This window comes from Fukomys damarensis, unplaced genomic scaffold (genome assembly GCF_012274545.1).
Source record: "Fukomys damarensis isolate Sample0158 unplaced genomic scaffold, DMR_v1.0_HiC HiC_scaffold_35, whole genome shotgun sequence".
In the NCBI taxonomy this organism is placed as follows: Eukaryota; Metazoa; Chordata; class Mammalia; order Rodentia; family Bathyergidae; genus Fukomys; species Fukomys damarensis.
The window spans coordinates 33054665-33074278 of record NW_022900947.1 but is presented as its reverse complement, the minus strand read 5'-3'; the positions used below and the strand labels follow the sequence as shown (position 1 = coordinate 33074278).

The following is a 19614-nucleotide window of genomic DNA, read 5'->3' as shown; positions in this document are numbered from 1 at the left end:
GTAAAAAAAAAAAAAAAAAAAAAAAAAAAGGTGGGGGGGGAGAGAGAGAACAACATTCTCGATGAATGGAAGTGCCACCAGTGACTTTGGTCACTTTAATTAATAAGCCACATTGTTTCTTAGTCATTTCGTAGAAGCTTTGTGATAAGCCTGACACTTAGATTTCTTCTGTTTCTGACTATAGTGCACGTTTAGTTTCTCTTCATGTCATGTTCAGAAAAATGCTAATGGTTGTAAAATTTAAGAATCTGTATTTTTAATTTGAATTACGGTGATAGTTTCTGCAAATTTACTTACACAAAAGTCAAGTCAGATAGGAGTGTGTCTAAGCTTCTCCACCTACCAATCCTGAGCAAATAGCTTAGAATCTCAAACTTATTTTCTTCCTTTCTAAATTACATATTACAATTAATACTTGCTTTTAAAGGTCATTGTGAAAAGTAATGATCACATTTATAATGTTCTCTCCAGTTGTGTTGAAACTTCCTTAAATAGCATCAAGATTTCATTTGATGAAATCTTCTTTTTTATTTTTATGTCAAAGAAAAAAGACTACGAGAAGTTGAGATGTCTCTTAGATAGATGGGACTGGTTGATTTTCTTAAATTGTACAGCGCTAATAAAACAAAGATGCAGCATTCATCTCTTAAAGTATTCCCTGATTCCTGGCCTCACTCTTAGATGATTTTATGCCATTTTGTGAAGATCAGTAGTTCTTATCTGCCAATAGTCATTTTTTTTTCTGTAGTATTTGTTTTAATACAATGGATTATGTATTTGTAACTATCTTTCCATGCAGATAATTAACCAATTCCCAGTTTTCTTTCAGGTAAATGTTGGAGATATAGTTATAATAAAAGGCAAAGAGTATATACCTGCTGACACTGTACTTCTCTCATCAAGGTAGAGATACCTACAATGCTCAAACAGTGTAGAGGATGGTTTCTCTACCCTGCATTGACCTTGTGATTTCTCCAAGGAAATAAGGAATAAACGAAGAATTTTAAACCTCTTTAATGATTTTCAATTAAGCATTTAAAAATTGATTGGACTTAAAGGCCGCTTTCATGTTTGCCATATAGATTAAACAGGTGCTATATAATTCAAAAGTTATAATTACAATTGAGAGTCTTTTCTTCTTTGAATGTGTCCCAGATCCATGTGTGTGGACTATTACCACTTTTTTAGCTTTTCTGTCATTTATTTTATATCATCCATGGACTAGGTTCTGTCAATTTTATCTTTCAATTTTTGTTCATCACAAATTCCTTTATGATGTATTCATTATATCCCTACAAAAGTTTCTTGATTCTCACAGAGAACTGATACAAGAAAATGTATGAGTGATTTCTTTTTCATCATCATACCTTTTGAAATGCCATCCTCTTTCAACCAAAATAAGTAAATAACTAAATAAAGTACTTTGCTCTTTCTTTCAAGTTCTTTCTGATCCTGAATTTAGATACTTTTCATTCTACTCATAATGAAGTTAGCCATGACTTAGTATACAGAACATATGGCACAGTTACCCTTTAAAGAATGTGATTTTCAAATGGTTTTAGGTTTTAAAACGTAAAACTTGTCCTAATATATATTAATAAGAAATGTTTTTGATATTTTAGAGGTTGTTTATCATCATTTCCTTGGACAGTTTTATTTGTAAATTCCACATATAAATATGGACTGTGTCCTTTTTTCAAAATCTATTTAATCAGGTCTTGATTTAACGTGATTGGATTCACAAGGTAGTGAAATGTAATTGAGCAAATAAGAATTACCTAGATATCAATAGTAGTATATCTGCAGGCAGTTGAAACAAGTAGAGGTGGTTATATTTCTATATTTTAAGTTTAGAATCTTTTTGTGCCATGTACAGATTTATTTTTGTTTTCAGAGAGATGAATATGGGTGTTTCCAAATCAGCCTCTCTGATTTGCTTGTAATTTTGCCAGGGTAGGTTTCTAACACTGATATAAAATGTACTGCCTATCCTTAGACCATATGTGAGCAAGTTTAAGAGTGAGCTTATTATTACCATCATCTTAGGTCCTGGATAGTATCTCGTATTAGAGAGCCGTGTTTACAAGTCAGAAAACCACAGTGCTTGTTGTAGCTTGAGGATTTTGAACACACTGCTTTAATTCTCAGGCCTTATTTTATTACTTTTGCACTGACCAAGATGGACTAAATGAACCAGCCCTAATATTCTCCAATTCTTTTGCTTTGTTTTAATTGATAAATTTTCAGAGAAAGTAGAAGTTTGATAATTGTACTGGACGATGGGCCATCCTAATGTTTCTGTGTAAAGAAGGTATAGTAACGTCTTCTACCAATTTTAAAAAGTATTGACATTTTCCTAATTGAAGAGACTTTACTGTAGAGCTATATATGCTGAACCACTGATTACAGCATTTCTTTGTCTCTGTTAAAAAATATGAAGATAACTGTCTATCCTACCTTGGCTATAAACTGAATTCTTACTTGAAATTTTTCAAACTATTTGTGATCTTTCTCTCTCCAGTTCCAGAAACTCCCCAGCAAGTTCTATACTTGTAGTGTTTGATGCTCACCAGTAAAATCTATGCACATTTTCCCAAATGTGAAAAAATCTAAAATCTGAAACACCTCTGGTCCCAAGAATTTTGCATAAAAGATAACCTTTATTTCTAAATGTTAGAGCATTTTGTACAAGATATGTTTTCTAAACTTTAAAACATTTCCTGGTGGTTATCAATATTGCTAGATGAAAACAATTTTTATATCTTAATATTCACAGTAATTAACTTCTTCCTTTTAAAAAATTTCTTTACTTTTGGTTATTTAGTGGGATTCACAGTATAGTTTAAATATTATGCTATTTGGCTAGCATTTCTACCCACTTTACAGAACACTACCTTTCAACTGATTTTTGTTTGTTTTCCTTGAGAGATTTCTGCATTACTTAGCTCTTTTGAACTTACGTTAACCTTAAGATTTAGGTAATAGCTTTTATTATTTAACAGGAAGAGAAATTTTCACTTTGTCTCCACTTAGCCACTTAACTTTAATGATTAAATCAAGATTGGAATTCTTCTAATTTTCTTCATTATGACACAGTGTCCACTATCAAAATAAGTATGTGGTGATACCATTAACATTAAGAATAAAAAGCTTTGGGGCTGGGGATTTAGCTCAGCAGTTTGGTGGCCTGCCTTGCAAGCACAAAGACCCCAGTTCAACCCCCGGTACCAAAAAAAAAAAAAGAAGAAGAATAAAAAGCTTTTGTAATACTGAATTTGCACTGTGAGTAAACATTAATCATGCATCTTCTCTGAGATGGTTGTGAAATTAAAGCACAAAAATGTTGGAACATTATTGTTTTCAATGATTTTCATTTTGAAATGGAGAAAATGAAATTTTAGCATATAGCAACTAATACACTTATGCTAAGAAAATGTAAGCTACAGTAAAATAACTCAAGCTGATAATTCAAATACAAACAGACTCTTGGTGTGTCTGTCTCATACCCCTGCTGAAAATTTTTCTTTGAATGTGAAGGCTTACCAACTCCCCACAAAAGGACTATAGTAACATGGACTGGCATTACTAAATAACTCCAGTGGCTTCAATTATGCCTTCTTATGTCCTAAGATTCATATCTGTGTAATTTGCATTAAAGTTAAGAAGATATTTATGCAGTTTACTTTGAAAATGTTTTGTAGCCTGGGATTTGTCTCAGTGGTTCTGCTGCCTGCCTTGTAAACATAAGATCCCGAGTTGAGGGCCTGGGATTTAGTTCAGCGGTTCGGTGGCCTGCCTTGCAAGCATAAGGACCCGAGTTCAATCCCCAGTACCCACCCCCCCAAAAAAAGCGTCAAAAGCAGACCTAAAATAAAATGAAAATGTTTTGGAATCAAAATATCTTTAACAAAGTTATTTTTTATTGTGTATAGGAAGTCATATAGAATGCTTTGTTTCTCAAAACCCTAGAATAACTTCCTTGATTATTTCTTTGCTTTTTCAGGTAGGAATGCGCATACAGTTGATGGCATGAGGTTGAGGAACTAGAAAAAGGAATCTATAAGATAAAGTAGCTTTCTACAGGAAGGGTTTTTATTTAATTTGATAAGAAATGCTTGTATGTAAACTTTAAAATTTGAAAATTTTCACATTAGAAATTGGATATTAGACTTTAAGGCATATAAGTATCCTTAAATATTTTCTTATGTCTTCAGACCTGATCAAAATAAGTTTTGAAAAAATTGGCATTTGACATTTTTATTAACATGTATTATTTTCTATAATAATTTCAAACCTTCTGTCTCTTTTGTCCATTTGTTTGTTCTTTCTCTGTTATTCATTTTTTTTCCCATTTTAATTATTTTAAACTGGGACATGTAGGTGGCAGTAGGGGAGATAGTGAAAGTGACCAATGGGGAGCATCTCCCAGCAGATCTCATCAGTCTGTCCTCAAGGTCAGAACACTGAGCTGTACAGGATGTGTGTATGTGGGTCCTCACCCTAACCCCAGAGAACAGTGGCACCCAAATGTGGCTGAATTCTGTGTCTCTTCCATTAAAACACAAAACATTTTTTATATTTATTGGTGATGGACATTTCACAGATGTTTTAAAGGCATTTTACGAATGTCTTATTGGTGATGTTTGTCCCTCTGCCAGGCACATTTAACTCCTGTTGTCTCAACAGGAGTCCAAGAGGCACACCCATAAAATTAGATTTTTAATATCTTCTGCACCATTAACATATATTCATATTTAACCGCATGCCTCAGTACTAAGGCTAAACTTATGACCACTCCATGATATTGTTTTGAACGGTGTTAACCAGTCATTGAAATTTGATTACATTTTCTTATTCCTATGGTTTAAATTTTCTATACATTCTGTAGAATCCTTCCAGTGATTATGACTATAATTTGGGCTTGTATAGGGTTTACAGAGGACCCCCTGCACAAAGCTGGATGTTGTACATTTTGTACCGCATGCTTTGGGATCAGTTTTTATCCCACTTGTAACTTGTGACACTGTGCACGTTACTGTGGTAAATTTCAGCTGTCCACTAGTGTCTGTATTGTGATACGCATCTTGTTTCATTTTTCCACTTACTAATCAAAAAGCCTGCTTTGCCTCTCTGACTGTAGTTTGTGTTTGAGATGTCGTCATAACTTGCTGAAATGTTTATAATCTAGCATGATTCCTGACTTCTTGCTGCCTTCTCACAGCTCTGTTAAGAACCGCTTCCATCACAGCTGTCTTAAGTGCTTATTAAGAATATTCTGAATACAAATGCATATTTTATGTGTCCCGCTTCAGATAGAAGTCAACCATTTAAACTTCCAACTTCTTTGCCATTTAAAGTCCTAGAAAATTTGCTTTGTGAAAAAAAACTAATAATAAGTAGAATTAGAATGTTATCCTCATTTTAACATGAGACTGGCCTTGGTTAAGGATATTAATAAAATTTTACTTATGGAATCAACATTATTATTTAGCATTTGTCATTATCCTTTTGTTACTCGAAAATGTTCTATAATTTCATAAATCATTTATTGCAAATTATACATAAACAAATTACAAAGTGGGGCCATTGCAAGCACTAAATTACCACTGTGAAAGTGATTTAAAAATAAAAATTTTAATAACTGATAGAGTGAAAATATAAATAGTGGAAGACTCCCCCATTTAGGAAAAAAGTAACAGCCTTTATGAAAGAAAACCTCTAGAGGAAATGGGAGATCTTGCAAAGTTACTTTTGAATGAATCTGAAATGTTTTATTACTGTCCATGTATATGACTAATTTTCACAAATTTTCAGACCATGAAATTAAGCTAAATTCTCATTTCTGAAACTTGGAATAGTCTGTCTTGTACATGTACAAATTGGAAGCTGATTAGAAAATTCCAGGTGTTTGTGACTTGCAAATTTCCTTCTTTTTAGGCATGTGTGCTCATGCTTATTAGAAATTACATTCATATACTTACACAATATTCATAAATTGGACTTATTTTATAACAAATTGCTAATGAAAGTATTTGTTTAACTCAGAATACTTTCTAACAAAGCAGAGGATCCAGTTATGCAGTTGAACCACACACTCACGGGTCTGTATTTGCTGGACAGTTGACATCATGGGAAGGGGACATATGTGATAGTCTAGGGAATTGGTGGCGAACCTATGGCACGTGTGCCTCAGCCAGCTGTTTGTATCATTAAAAGTTCTAACAGGTTTGCCATCACTGGTCTAGGGTATGGCACCTTTGTTAAAACCCTCAGACCGCTGCACGCTGAGTTGTACTAAATGCTCTGGTGGAAACCTGTGAAGAAGATCTACTAGGTTCAGAGCAATGAGCAATATGGCCAAGTTGGCTGGTTTTAGTTTTAGCTTTTCTTGTCCTCAAAACTTGCCCAAGTTTCTTTAACAGATAAAGAAGATAGGAACTAGGAAGAACAACAGAGAAAAGTATATATCCACTTCCAATGTAAAATATATTCATGTGTCTTTTAAAAGCTGCTGTAAAACTTTTTGTGTTATGTGGTCCATATGACCCTATTCATCATAGTTAAAAGGATACTTTTAAATCCAAGTTTGTAGAAGTAGCAATCTGGAATTTTCTAATCACTTTGCTTAGCCAATTTACATGTGGGCCATGAGTGTGAAATCTCACTTGATATCTGGACTGCAGATAAATGTGGACACAAAACTGCTTTACATTTCAGACACAGTCTGTTGTGTCTATATGGATGAACAATTTTAAAATAATTTGACAAATCTACTCACTTACGTTATCTTGAAGACCATTACTGAATGTTGTCAGGAAACCGCTTTTGAATCCTGGCTCGAAAGCTGGTCTGTGAATGGTCATGCATGGGTTCTGCCTCACAGTATCTGGCTGTTAAAATGAAAATCATCAGGGAGCAAGGTGACATAGCTTTGTCTAGAACAGTGGTGGCAGATCTATGACATGCATGTCACAGTGGGCCGTTTGTATCTTTAAAAGCTCTAAAAGGTTTGCCATCCCTGGTCTAGAACGAAGACTTTGGTGAGTTGCAGCATTTAAATAAGTTACTCTTCTTGCTTTCCTTTCCCCACTAAATACTTGTGCTTCTCAATTCTAAACCACAGTGAGCCCCAGGCCATGTGCTACATTGAGACATCCAACTTAGATGGTGAAACAAACTTGAAAATTAGACAGGTAAGTTATAATAGAGGTTCACTTAAGCATTCAGTTTTATTATATGGAGTTGAGCTTTTTTTTTTTCTTAATGTTACTGTCCTGAGTTGAAGTAATTCTTTCAAATATTTTCTCATTGAACCACTGTGAAGAGATTTCATAAACTGCAGTTGTTAAGTACTATGGAGCACTTGTATTTGCTTGCCTGATTAAATATGTCCCATCATATAAAAATTATAATATTTTAATGCCGGTCATGGTGGCACACACCTGTAATCCCAGCACTTGGAAGGCTGAGGCAGGAGGATCACTGTGAGTTCGAGACCAGCCTGGGCCACATAGTGAGTTCCAGGTCAGCCTCAACTACATAGTGAGACCCTGTATCAAAAAAACAAAAATGAAAAATATTTCTTTTAAAAAAATTGTAGTATTTTAGATTGTTTCATTAGTAGCTGATGTTTGGATAATTTCAAAATAGTAGCTGTACATGTTTTGACATATGTTGGCTTATTTTCTTATTCACCTGTCCCAAATTATTATTTGGCTTTGCACACTGAAATCTCTACTTTCTCTTGCTATTCTGAAACTTGGACTCAGCTTGGGAATTTACAGTAATGTAGATTTCTTAGCAGAAGAAAACTGTGAAGTTTTTATTTCTAAAGTTTAAAAAGAGTTTTCAATGAATATGTGCCTTAGGTTCGAGGTGAGTGATGAAAATGGCTGGGTGTGTAGGAGAGCTGGGGTGTGGTGAACTGTGTCAGTGGACCTGTACCTTGATGCAGGGAGAGTGGCCGTGCTCCATGGCCTCTACTTCTGACTGGACAGAGGAAGAATTGTTTGAGAACTTTCCTTCTCAGTAGAAAAAAAAGAAAAGAAGAGAAGGAAAGAAAAACAGTCGTGAGACACAGACTATGTTTCATGTCCCTTTTAGATTCAGCAGACAGACTGAAAATGTATAGTACTAAATATTTCGATTTTGGTAGTGAATCGTTCTTGGGGGTTTACTTTACAATATCTTTGCAGACTACTTATAGTTTCTTTAGAACTTTTACAAAAGTTAGAGACTTAGTGGAACGGAAAATATCCCTAAATTGTGATTTGACAGAATATTGTATAAGGGGAAAGAAATGCTTATAAAATAATGAGATCCCTTAGATCCTAAGACCTGGACCCACCCAAACACAACTTATTTAATATATTTTTTGCTTTTCTAAATATTTTTGACAGGGCTTACCAGCAACCTCAGACATCAAAGACATTGACAGTTTAATGAGGATTTCTGGCAGAATTGAGTGTGAAAGTCCAAACAGACACCTCTATGATTTTGTTGGAAATATAAGGCTTGACGGCCATGGGTATGTAAAAATCTGGGGCCCCGTGGTTATCATGTACTGTTGAATGTCTTTCTTCCAAGTCTGGGTACAGATTATGTCCAAGTTTGAGTATACACCACGTCTATATATAAACCATGTCTAAATTCCAACCTGAGTTTCTTTTGTAAAACTGCTGGATCTTAACCTTATTTGTGTGGTATAAGTGCCAACATAGTAACTGGATGTTTTCAAGGCTATCCAGATTTCCGGCGCATTGTTTAGTAAGTAAGCAACCTTTTTTTCTTCCACCAAAATACTTCTTCTTGCTTTAACTATCTATTTTGGTTGCGGTCTGAATCCTTTCCTGTGATCTGTAGATGTCTCAAAGAGTTCCCACTCTGCCTCTAAGTGTTCATTGTACTGGGTAATTTCTTGTCTTCTCGGTGTAATTCTTTCGTATGCTGTTTTCTAGGCCGTGTTGTCATCTGTAGTCACCGTTGTTGCCTGCTTTCTGTCATTTCCTTTTCTTCCCTACTGCATTCCTCATTGATTCAGCCAGCATTTAGGATGCATCTGGTGGCTTAGGCCCCTTACACATATAAGGAGACAATGATGAAAAAGAAGATAAATACAGTGGATCCTTGACTTAGGAACTTGATCAGTTCCTGAGGGCTGGTTGTAACTTAGTTTGGTTGTAAGTCAATATAGCTGAGATCTGGAGGTTTACCTGGGTACATGCTACAGATAACAAGAGGCAGATAAATCGTCCATTAGCCTAATTAACCCAACTGTTCATATGTCGGGTCAATCATAACTTGATAATCCACTGTATTCCTGCCCTGTGTCTTAGTTGTTTCACATCACTATTTCAGAATACCTTAGTCTGGGAAATTTTTAAACAAAATTTTATTGCTCACAGTTCTGGAGGCTGGGAAGTCCAAGATCGAGGCTCTAGCAAATTTGGTGTGTGGTCAGGACCTGTTCTTCATAGATAGTTTGTGATTGTATTCTCACATAATGAAGGGCCTCTGGCCATCTTCAGAAGGGCGTGAATTCTATTCTTGAGGGCAGAAATTTCATGACCCAGTCATCCCAAAAACTTAGCCAGTTAGTTTTAATTCATTTTTAATTTATAAATATTGAGAGACACGAACACTCATACCATTGTATCTTGTTAGCTTACCTTCTTGTAGGAGAGGAAGGGTGTTTAGTCAGCTTTCCTATTGCTAGGAGAAAAATCCATAACACGATTTAAGGGAGGAGAGTTTTGTTTGGCTCACAGTTTCAGAGGTTCAGTCCATAGTCAGCTGACTTTGGAGCAGGAACATCATGGAGGAAAGGTATGACAGAGAAAAGCCAAAAGGCAGAGCAGTGCAATAGTGCCAGAGAGGAAGGGGACAGGGACTAGATACAATGCCCAAAGTCATGTTTCCGTGTCCATCTAGATACAACTGGCAATGTGCTTTACTTATCTAGGCAGTTTCCAAGCCAATCAGGTTGACACTTTAACCACCACAAAGGACAAAAAAATAAAATGATAAGTAAGAGAATTATATCCTATATTAGAAAACAATAAATAATTTGGAAAAGATAGCATAAGATAAGAGAGTTTGGAAGTCCTTAGGAAGGAATCATTTTGAGTGGTTGCAGTGACCCCCATCATGAAGGAAACATCTGATCAATGATGAGTAGGAGGTGAGGAACTTAATAATTGGCCCAATCATACAAGGTTTTATAGGGTACTGTAAAAGTGTATTCTAAGTCAAATAGGGGGGATCCATTGGAGGATGTGGAGAGAGGAAGAAAAATAGTTCAGTTTGGGGTTTAGTATATTTAAGATGGCCAAACAGAGGTGGCAAAGTCGTAATTGCATATATACCTGAGTTTGGAGTGGAAGCCTTGGCTGAAATAAATTTGGGGGTAGTTGGGATAGATATGTATTTAAAGCTGTAGGACTGGAAGAAACCAGAAAGTAAAAGGGCGTAGACAAAAAAAAAAAAATTAAAGACCCATGGACTCTCCCAACTGTCCAGCATTAAGAGTTTTAAGAAAAGAGAAAAGACAAGTGAGAGACTAAGACAAAGCTCATGGGATGGAAACTAAGAGGCAGTGAAGGAGCTGTACCATGCAGAAGTGGAGGCACCACATTAAATCAGATGTGGCTGATGGTCAAGTATAATAAGGCTGCACAGTTGGGTTTAGCAAATAGAGTCCCTTGAGCTTGATCAGAATAGGTAGAATCCCATGAGAGTGAGTTCCAAATTACGGAAGGAGTTCAAATAACAAGTGTAGACTTCTTTTTCAAGAAGTTTTATTACAAAGGACAGCAAAGAAATGGGAAGGAGCCGGGAAGGAAGAATAGGATCTTTACTGCCTCTATTTCCTTTTGTCCTTCCCTTGCTTTGTTCCCTGAATTCTCTACCTTGTTTACCAAGCATTTTTAGTATCCAACTAAATGTCACCTTGATGCACTAGCTCCACTCACCTCATCAGCCTGGAAAAGCACTTTCATTGTCTTGTAATTGTCTAATTCATTAGTGTTTTAAGAATTTTAATATTTGAAGAATATCCTGTACTACCATCCTTACTCAGATCCACCAAAAGCTGTCCTGTAATCTTTAAAGTAGTTGTTGCTCTAAAATTTGCACAGAGTGATCTTTCCCTGAATATATGGTTACAGGCTAATGATACATTTGGCCATTTATACAAGTAATGTTTCTTTAGTCTGACATTCCTAAACTGGCCAGCTTCCATTTCTTATCAGTTTGCTGTTAAATTGGTGCCAAGTAAATTGTTTCCGTGAAGGAGAAATTGTGTATGATATTGCCAAGATTTCAGAGACAGAGAGAAATTATATAATATGCTTTATTTTATATGAAAGGTAGAAATAGGTTTTCAAAACCTTTGTCTCTGAAACACGTTTGGCTTTGACAGTGATTACCAGAGCTCTTGAACACCCTTTCAGGTGAGTATACTTTGATTACCGGAGGGTTGATGAACATGATCTAATGCCAGAAGTTTTGGAATTCCAGCTGTGGTAAAAACTAGTACTAACTCTTCTTGAGTCTTTTTAATTACGAAGTAGTAAGTTTTGCCAGACAGGGTGGCACACACTACTAACCCCAGCACTCTGCAAGGCTGAGACAAGAGGATCCCAAGTTTGAGCCCAGCCTGGGCAACTCAGCAATTTGGCAAGGACCCTGTCTCTAAAGAGCTGAGAATGTAGCTCAGTGGGATACCCTGAGTTCAGTCCCCAGTAACACAAATACGCATGGTAGTATGTTTTGCTTTTGAAGAGTTTGTATCTCTTTCCAGCCAGTCCTTGCCACAAATGCTAAAACAACAGTTGCTATATGTAACCCATTGGATAAGTGAGGAGTAGGCAGTATACATGTGCTCTAGATCATTGTCCAGTAACATCTCAAGAACTTTGTGGAAACCTTTTAGTTCCAAAGCCCCTGCCATCTTTGAAGTGAACCTCAAACCTTCAGATATATATCTATATCCATATCTCTATGTATATCTACATATCCATATCTCTGTGTATATCTATATATTTATATCTGTATCTGTATATATATTTGAAGTGTTCTCTAGATACGGTTTGTCCCTCAGAGAATCATGTGCTAGATAGAGGCTCAGCCTCTGATGTAATGGTATTGAGAGGTTGTGGAATCCTCAAGAGGTGGGACTCGGGAGATAAAAAGATCATCAGAAAGGTTTAGTGCCTACCCCAGGAATGAGTTAGGTCCAGTGGCATTGGATTTGTTGCTGCAAGGCCCAGTTATTATCAAGTGAGTTGCTCTGGTCACTCTTGTATGCACTTCTACCACGTGATGCCATAACAGCAGCTGTGGGAGCTTGGACTTTTCAGCCTCCAAAACTGTGAGGAAAAATTAATCTTTTTTTTTTCTTATAAAATACTTGGATTTTTTTTTCCAGTCACTTGAGATGGGGTACAATAGGTTCCAATCCAAATGTGTGCTGAAGGGATAGTTATATATAATGATAGTTTCGGTTGTTTTGTCCTTTCTCTAAATTGAAATACACTCTCCCCTTGGAATTCACTTGGGTGCTGGTCTTACCTGTCCGTGTTGGTTTGATTTCACCTAAGCCAGTAGAGTTCTTATAGTCCTAAGAGAAGGTCCAGGGCCCAAACTGCTACTGACTTTTGAAGCCTGCTGGACCCCAGGCTCACTTGGCCTTCAGTGACAAAGAATTCTGTGTTCTCTGTACATTTCTTGGGAATTTTTTTTTTCAAAAATGTATTTTCTTTCTATATGACTCCCCCCTCACCCCATATTGAGATTGAGTCACAGACCTTGCACATGCTAGATGCCACTGAGTTGCATCCCTAGTGTTTTTAAAATTTTGAGGCAGGGTCTAAGTAAGTTACCCAGGCTAGCAACTTCCTGCCTCAGTCTCCTGAATAGCTGAGAGTACAGGTGTGCACTACCATGCCTAACTATTTTGTGTTTGTTTGTTTTTAAAATAAAGACTTAGTAATAGGAATCCTTGGCCCACTAAATTTTGTATGTTTTGCCTTGTGTCTTGATGTCACCACAAGGCCTCATGCAGTCATAGGTGGAGTGTTTTCTGGAATTGATTCATGGTGCAGTGCTAGGCTCAAATGCACTAGGACTGAGGGTGTGAGTGCTACCAGCCCTAAGTAGTCTTTATAAGATACAAGGGGCAGAAAGATTCTGTTGAGGGCCCCCTCTCCCTTCCCTTGTTGGTTTTGTTGCCTTTCTCCACCATGAACTGTTACTCCTCTGCTACCCTGCCTTGGAGCCAGCCGATTATAACTGTAAGCCAAATAAACCTCTCCCCCTTTAACTTTGGATGTCAAGTATTTTGTCTCAGCAATGAAAGAAAAGTAAGTAAGACATCACATATCCATCAAGTAACTGGTCTTTGCTCTTATGATATTCCTGAATGAGTTTGAATCACCCAATAGCCTATCATAGAGGCCTTGAGAAAACCCAGCTTGAGTCTTACTCATGAAAAAAATGTGATTTAAATTATCACCCCCTAAAGGTTCCATCTGCAAATACCATCACATCCATATGATTGTTAGGGGGACACAGTTCCATCCACAGGGGATGTGAAATTATAGGACATGGCTGATGTGCTAAATAAGAGCGGCTTAAATACTTCCTGACGGTTGATCCTGCTCTTTTTGGTCGGAAAACTACTTCTACTCCAAAGAGAAAATAAATGTGAGAGGGGGTTATTTTAATAATTGAACCTTTTGGAACCATATAGCAGCTGTACGGTTTAAGCATTTTAAAAATGTCACTTCTGATGTCACCGTAATCTGTCCTAGCACTGTGCCCCTGGGAGCAGATCAGATCCTTCTTCGAGGCGCTCAGCTGAGAAACACTCAGTGGGTCCATGGGATAGTGGTCTACACTGGACATGACACCAAGCTAATGCAGGTAGGGTTTGTAGCCATGAACCCTGTTGGCCCTGAGCCCTTCATAACATCCTAAATAAACACATTTGTGGATCTCAGTGCAGTTAGCCCACACTGAGCAGACTGCCTGTTACAGATTCCTGAACCCTACCCCATACATCCAAAATCTATGCTCCAGTAAGTGGAACATTGAACTCCTATCTCTATGAAAGGGCTCGCTATAATGGGAGCTCTGGGACTTTTCACCAAAAGCCATCCCACACATGAATAAATTCTCAGTGATTTATGTGTGGGCCATTGGCAGCATTTTCTAACTATTGTTGATCATTTCAAGTCATCTATGTAACATTAATTCTCTGTATTAAAATTATTTGTTTTATAATTGTATTTTAATGCAGTTATCAAATTTCTTTTCTCCATAAATTAAGAAAAGTGTGCATCAGATAGTTATCTTGTAGCATTTATTTTTGCTGTAAACATGCACTATAGCACTAAGGTTTACACCTGCCTAAAGGTGCTTCTCTCTGTATTATGGTCACATCTGTGTCAAGTAGATCAATGGATGTAGAAAACCGACTTTTAAATGTGAAATGAAAATCTACTCTAAGACTGATGCTTTCATCAGTTATGAAGATGTTTTCAGCAGACAAGTACAACTATCATTAATGTTTCTACCCAAGTACTCTGTAATTCTATAAATCTCCATTTTATATTGATTACAACAAATTTAACTTGAATTTTATAGGTGGCATAAATATTTGAATCATCAGATGCAAATTTGGAAGCTTTCCTATGTTATTCCTTTTAGCTAGGACTACTAGCATTGTTTCTTTGTTCATTAAAATAATTGCTAGGTGCCACCAGGAATTTGAAAATCCAAGATCCTTTAAAAATTACCTTCACACTTTGAAATTTCCAGGTATCGGTTGTGGGTGCATAGGCCTTCCTGCCTCATTTCGGAGCAGAGACACTAAGTAGATCTTTCTAGACACGCGTTTTTTTCTTTTTTCTTCTTAAGTAGCCAAGTTCATCTTTCCTCCTACAATGTCTACGAAAGGAATGTTACTACCTTCTGTTCCTCTTTCTTATTGACTTCATAGAAAGTCAGACAAGAAGGTGGTATAGTGGCCTTAAGAAAAAGATGTGATCAACCATGGATTCCTTGTTGCATTTGTCATGGACTTTGCTCAGTTTTCATATGCACACCCATGCCAAGCTATTAAATTGTGACCAAAATACACATTACTAAATTGTGTACTTTTTAAAAACTAATCATCTCTCTTGTTTTCACAGAACTCAACAAGTCCACCACTTAAGCTGTCCAATGTGGAACGAATTACAAATGTACAAATTTTGATTTTATTTTGTATCTTAATTGCCATGTCTCTTATCTGTTCTGTGGGCTCAGCCATTTGGAATCGAAGGCACTCTGGAAAAGACTGGTATCTCAATCTAAGCTGTAAGCAATAAAGTGCCAACTGCACTGTTTTTTCCTTTCATATATTTGTTCCACAATTAATTTTAATTTATTTTGTGGAATTTTCTATTGTTCCTGAAAAGAAGGTTGTTATCAAAATTATTAGACATTTAGTATTTGTTTTTAATGAGATTTCCAGTAAAAGTAAGTAAAATTTTAGAATCTCTAAATTTAAAAATCCTTAGCAACATACTGAGCATCCACGCTAGTGTGTCAGCAAATACAATATAATCTCGAACATGATATGCATAAATAAAAACTTTTCTTTAAAAATGTTTTTTAAAACAAGTTGTAGCTATGTGATAAAGTATGTTGAGTGTGTATGGAGGATATTGTAGTCTCTGTATTACCAAAAATAGTTTACATATTTTGAAAATGCTTGAACACAGTGTGCTCTCACTTAACCTCAGTAATGTAGGGAGTCCTGTGGTAATGTTCATCTTGTTATGAGAAAAGTGCTACTACACAGTTTCCCTCTGGAGCGTGTATGCTTTGGTTGTCGTGGTGCTGGTGTACCACCCCTGTGTATGTCTGGGGAGTGATTTTGCATGTTCATATGAATAGTAGACTCCAGTAAATCTTAATTTCTGAAAATATGAAAACAAATTCTACTAAAATCTTACAGCAAAAAATTATTTTAAAGCTGTTTTTATTTCATATATTTAACTTTACAGCTATTCTAAGTTGTTTTCTTCATCACTGGCTTATTATGAAAAAAATACCATCAGTTTGTTTCTTCATGTTCTTTACAGTGTAATTGACATGCTTGTTTTTATTTTCTTTGATGAGAAGGAAAAGCATAATTTACCTACAGATGAATAATGCTCAGTGCAGTATGCTGCTACTGTCTTGTTTGTTTGCTTTTAAAGCTTTCTTTAAATGGGAGATATAGTACTTTCAAGAATTCATATAAAAGAAATTCTGTCCTATTGAAGTTTTACATTTATAAACCATCTGTTAAGACTCTCAGTCCTAGTATTTTAAATATTAGAATTTATAAAACCTTGGAATAGGATTTGCAATACTTGGTAGTCCCTTCGCTTTTTAGTACCATGGTGTAGCTCTTCGCAGGATTAGCAATATAACACGAAGTACAGCTGTTCCTTGTATCCATGGTTCCTTATATAAAATGATGTAGGATTTATATACAGCCTACTCACATTCGCCTGTATGCTGCTCTTAAAATCATCTCTAGATTACTTATGATACCTAATACAGGTGTATGCTATGTAAATAGTTGTTTTACTGTGTAATTCAAGTAAGAATGCCATGAAAAATGTGTTACAGGTTCAATTTCTTCCCCTTAGTATTTTCAGCCACAGTTGGTTGAATCCACAGATACAGAACCTTTGTATACGGAAGGCCAATTACAGTGCTGTTCCCTCTCAAAGGTTAGAGTGAGAATTAGAATGTATTATCAGCCAAGTGGTTCTCCCAGATTATCTAGATATGCTATGAAATATAGAAAATTTTTGTTGCACTACTTTTTTTCAATGTAAATATAAAATTGTAAATGTTGTTTCCACTTCCCCCCAACAGATGGTGGAGCTAATAATTTTGGATTGAATTTCTTGACCTTCATCATACTTTTCAATAATCTCATTCCTATCAGCTTGTTGGTTACATTAGAAGTGGTGAAATTTACCCAGGCGTACTTCATAAATTGGGTAACTATGAATTATATTATTGTTATAAGTACTATATTTTTCTTCCTTATTACCGGTTCTTCTGAACTCTGAGGGGGAAAAAAAAAACTGTTAATTCCATCTACCTTTTATTTACTAACAGGGTGTTATTTTTTATCGGATATAATTTTAACAAAGTCTCTCTTCTCAGGCTCGTGCAAGTTTATAAACAGACATCCTGAAGGAAATAAGTCATATGTTCAGAAAACCTCTTTGGGGATATGCAGGGGAAAGAGAGCATGAGTTTAGAATTAAAATCCTTAGATTGTACTTCTAGTGTTATAATTTGCTAAACGTGGGAACTTTGCCTGACCTTTGATTTCTTTGACAGTTACTTTCTTGGCACTTTGATGGAGAAGGTGAAACATGCTTTCCCTACATCTCTGATTGTACAGATCAAGGATTCTCTTCAGATAGCAAAGGGCTTTATAAGCAGTGAAGCACTATATGAATAATACTATGTCTGCTACCACTAACAACCAGATTATCAATAATGTTTATGCATATTTGCAGTTTACTTTTTTGTACACTACAAATAATTTCAGCTGTGCATGAATTATTTTCTCAGATTTTTTTAATATTGGGAAAATGTATTGGATGCCTATTTCCTTTGTGTTTGTGTGATACTGAGCATGGAACCCAGAGCCTTCCCACTGAGCCACATGCCCAGCCCCTTTTTTATTTTGAGACAAATTCTCACTAAGTTGTTAAGTTGCCCAGGCTGGGCTTGAACTTGCGTTCTTTCTGCTTTAGCCTCCCAAAGTGCTAGAATGACAGGTGTGTGCCACCATGCCCAGATTATTTCCTAATTTTAAAAATAAAATATGTTGTTATTCTTCTAGTTTTGTTTTATTGAGGTTTAAATTAATGAATTTATGTGAATTAAGTAAATCTTCATGCCTTCTGTTACAAAGCTTAATTTTTCTCTTGAGAAATTTTAGTGATATTTTAAATGTTTCTTCACAAATCATTTTAAAGTTTTTCAATATGTACAGTATTGGGATTGTAAAATAAAACTGATGATGCTTCTGCAGCTGCTCATTATCTTTTTATAGTAAATGGTTCCCCTAAATTATCAGCTTTTTAATTCTTAGCATGAAATCTATGATGTAGAAATCTGAAGTGAGCTGCAGACATCACTCTCTTCATGCAGGGAACGTGTTGCTGAAGAATTGTGTAATGTGTGTGAATTTAATTAAAACTTCCTGAAAGGTTCTCATGCACAGAAATAATAAGATAATTCACTGTGAACATCTAATTATTCAATCCATTATTTTTTATTTGGATTTTCAAAGTAATATTTGTTTCCAATCATTATTTTAGAGTTGGGCAAACAGAGAAGGCGTATGCTTTTCATCCACCTTGTTAATGTATAGAGGTTTTTGCAACATCCCTGCCAGATGGAAGACTGGCTTTCCAGTCTTCCCTTACAAAGCAGTGTCTTCCTTCTGTGGAACTGAGATCAGTAATTATCTCCCTTTCCTGCTGGTTCTGCCCAGTGGATCCATGATGAAGTGTTTAATCTTGTTTCTCAGTGATAGCCTTATAAAATATTTGAAATCAGCTGTCATAAATATTGTTCTGTCATCTTTTTCTCCCTAAATGAACACCCCCATCTCCTGTAGTTGGCCTTCTTTTCATTAATCTCTATTCTGATCTCCTCACTCGTCTCTAATCATGGCCCCGTTGGTTAGTGACTCTCCTGAAAAATGGCACATAAGACTCAATAGCCTCTTCCAGGAGTAAAACTGATCAGTTCAGAATACAGACAGGAGAGATAACAGTTTATATTTCCGATTTTGGTCTTTTCATCTGACACGTGAAAATCAGAAACCACACCCATGAATTGTTGACAAGATACAGTATTCTACTGGAAAAAATATTAATTTGTTGGATGATATAGTTAAACCTCATGATTACTGAGTGCAAAGCAAGTACGAATAAATACAAAAGTATACATGTTTTGGTTTGCCGTTCGTGAGTGTATTTATTTTGCTTTCAAGTAATGTAGTGTAAGAAACTTGACCCAGAAAGTAGGATAGAATCTATTGATTCTTTAGAGAGTAGAAACCAGGTAGAATCTCTTGGATAATTTTTCCTGTGGCTTACAACTCTCATTACTTGAACAACATTTAGTTGCTGTTCTCTAGCTCACATTAAGCACTGACTTTGTGTCAGATACTCAAGGGAGCACTTTCCTATTTTAATCCTGTACCTTTATTGAATGGTAGAATGCTAGGAAACCTAGATTGCCTGATTGCAGAGATAAGTCTAACTACCATGCTGTTCTATTCTAACAGTGAAATATATTCTATACTGAGTACTTCTCAGGGAAATGAAATGGTATAGAGAAAGAAATTAGTGTTTACATGTAGTTCACCATTCAGTGACACTAAATGCTTTCTTTCAAAATTTCACCTATTCCCTTATTATTCCCTGTGTTTAATGATTTCTTTTATTGTTTTAAAGGATCTTGACATGCACTACGAACCCACAGACACTGCTGCAATGGCTCGGACGTCGAATCTGAATGAGGAGCTCGGTCAGGTGA

At 36.0% G+C, this 19614-nt stretch overlaps 1 protein-coding gene across 1 annotated transcript in view; it reads left to right on the top strand.

Annotated features, from left to right (window-relative positions):
• The window catches only part of Atp8a1 (ATPase phospholipid transporting 8A1), a 222484-nt gene that overhangs the window by 70896 nt on the left and 131974 nt on the right, over positions 1 to 19614 (top strand). Inside the window, exons 9-15 of the mRNA XM_010625163.1 lie at positions 4381 to 4454; positions 7124 to 7193; positions 8400 to 8527; positions 13812 to 13923; positions 15195 to 15360; positions 16918 to 17045; positions 19533 to 19610. Of these exons, the coding sequence (XP_010623465.1) occupies positions 4381 to 4454; positions 7124 to 7193; positions 8400 to 8527; positions 13812 to 13923; positions 15195 to 15360; positions 16918 to 17045; positions 19533 to 19610 (756 nt within the window). The remainder of the gene's footprint in view (positions 1 to 4380; positions 4455 to 7123; positions 7194 to 8399; positions 8528 to 13811; positions 13924 to 15194; positions 15361 to 16917; positions 17046 to 19532; positions 19611 to 19614) is intronic.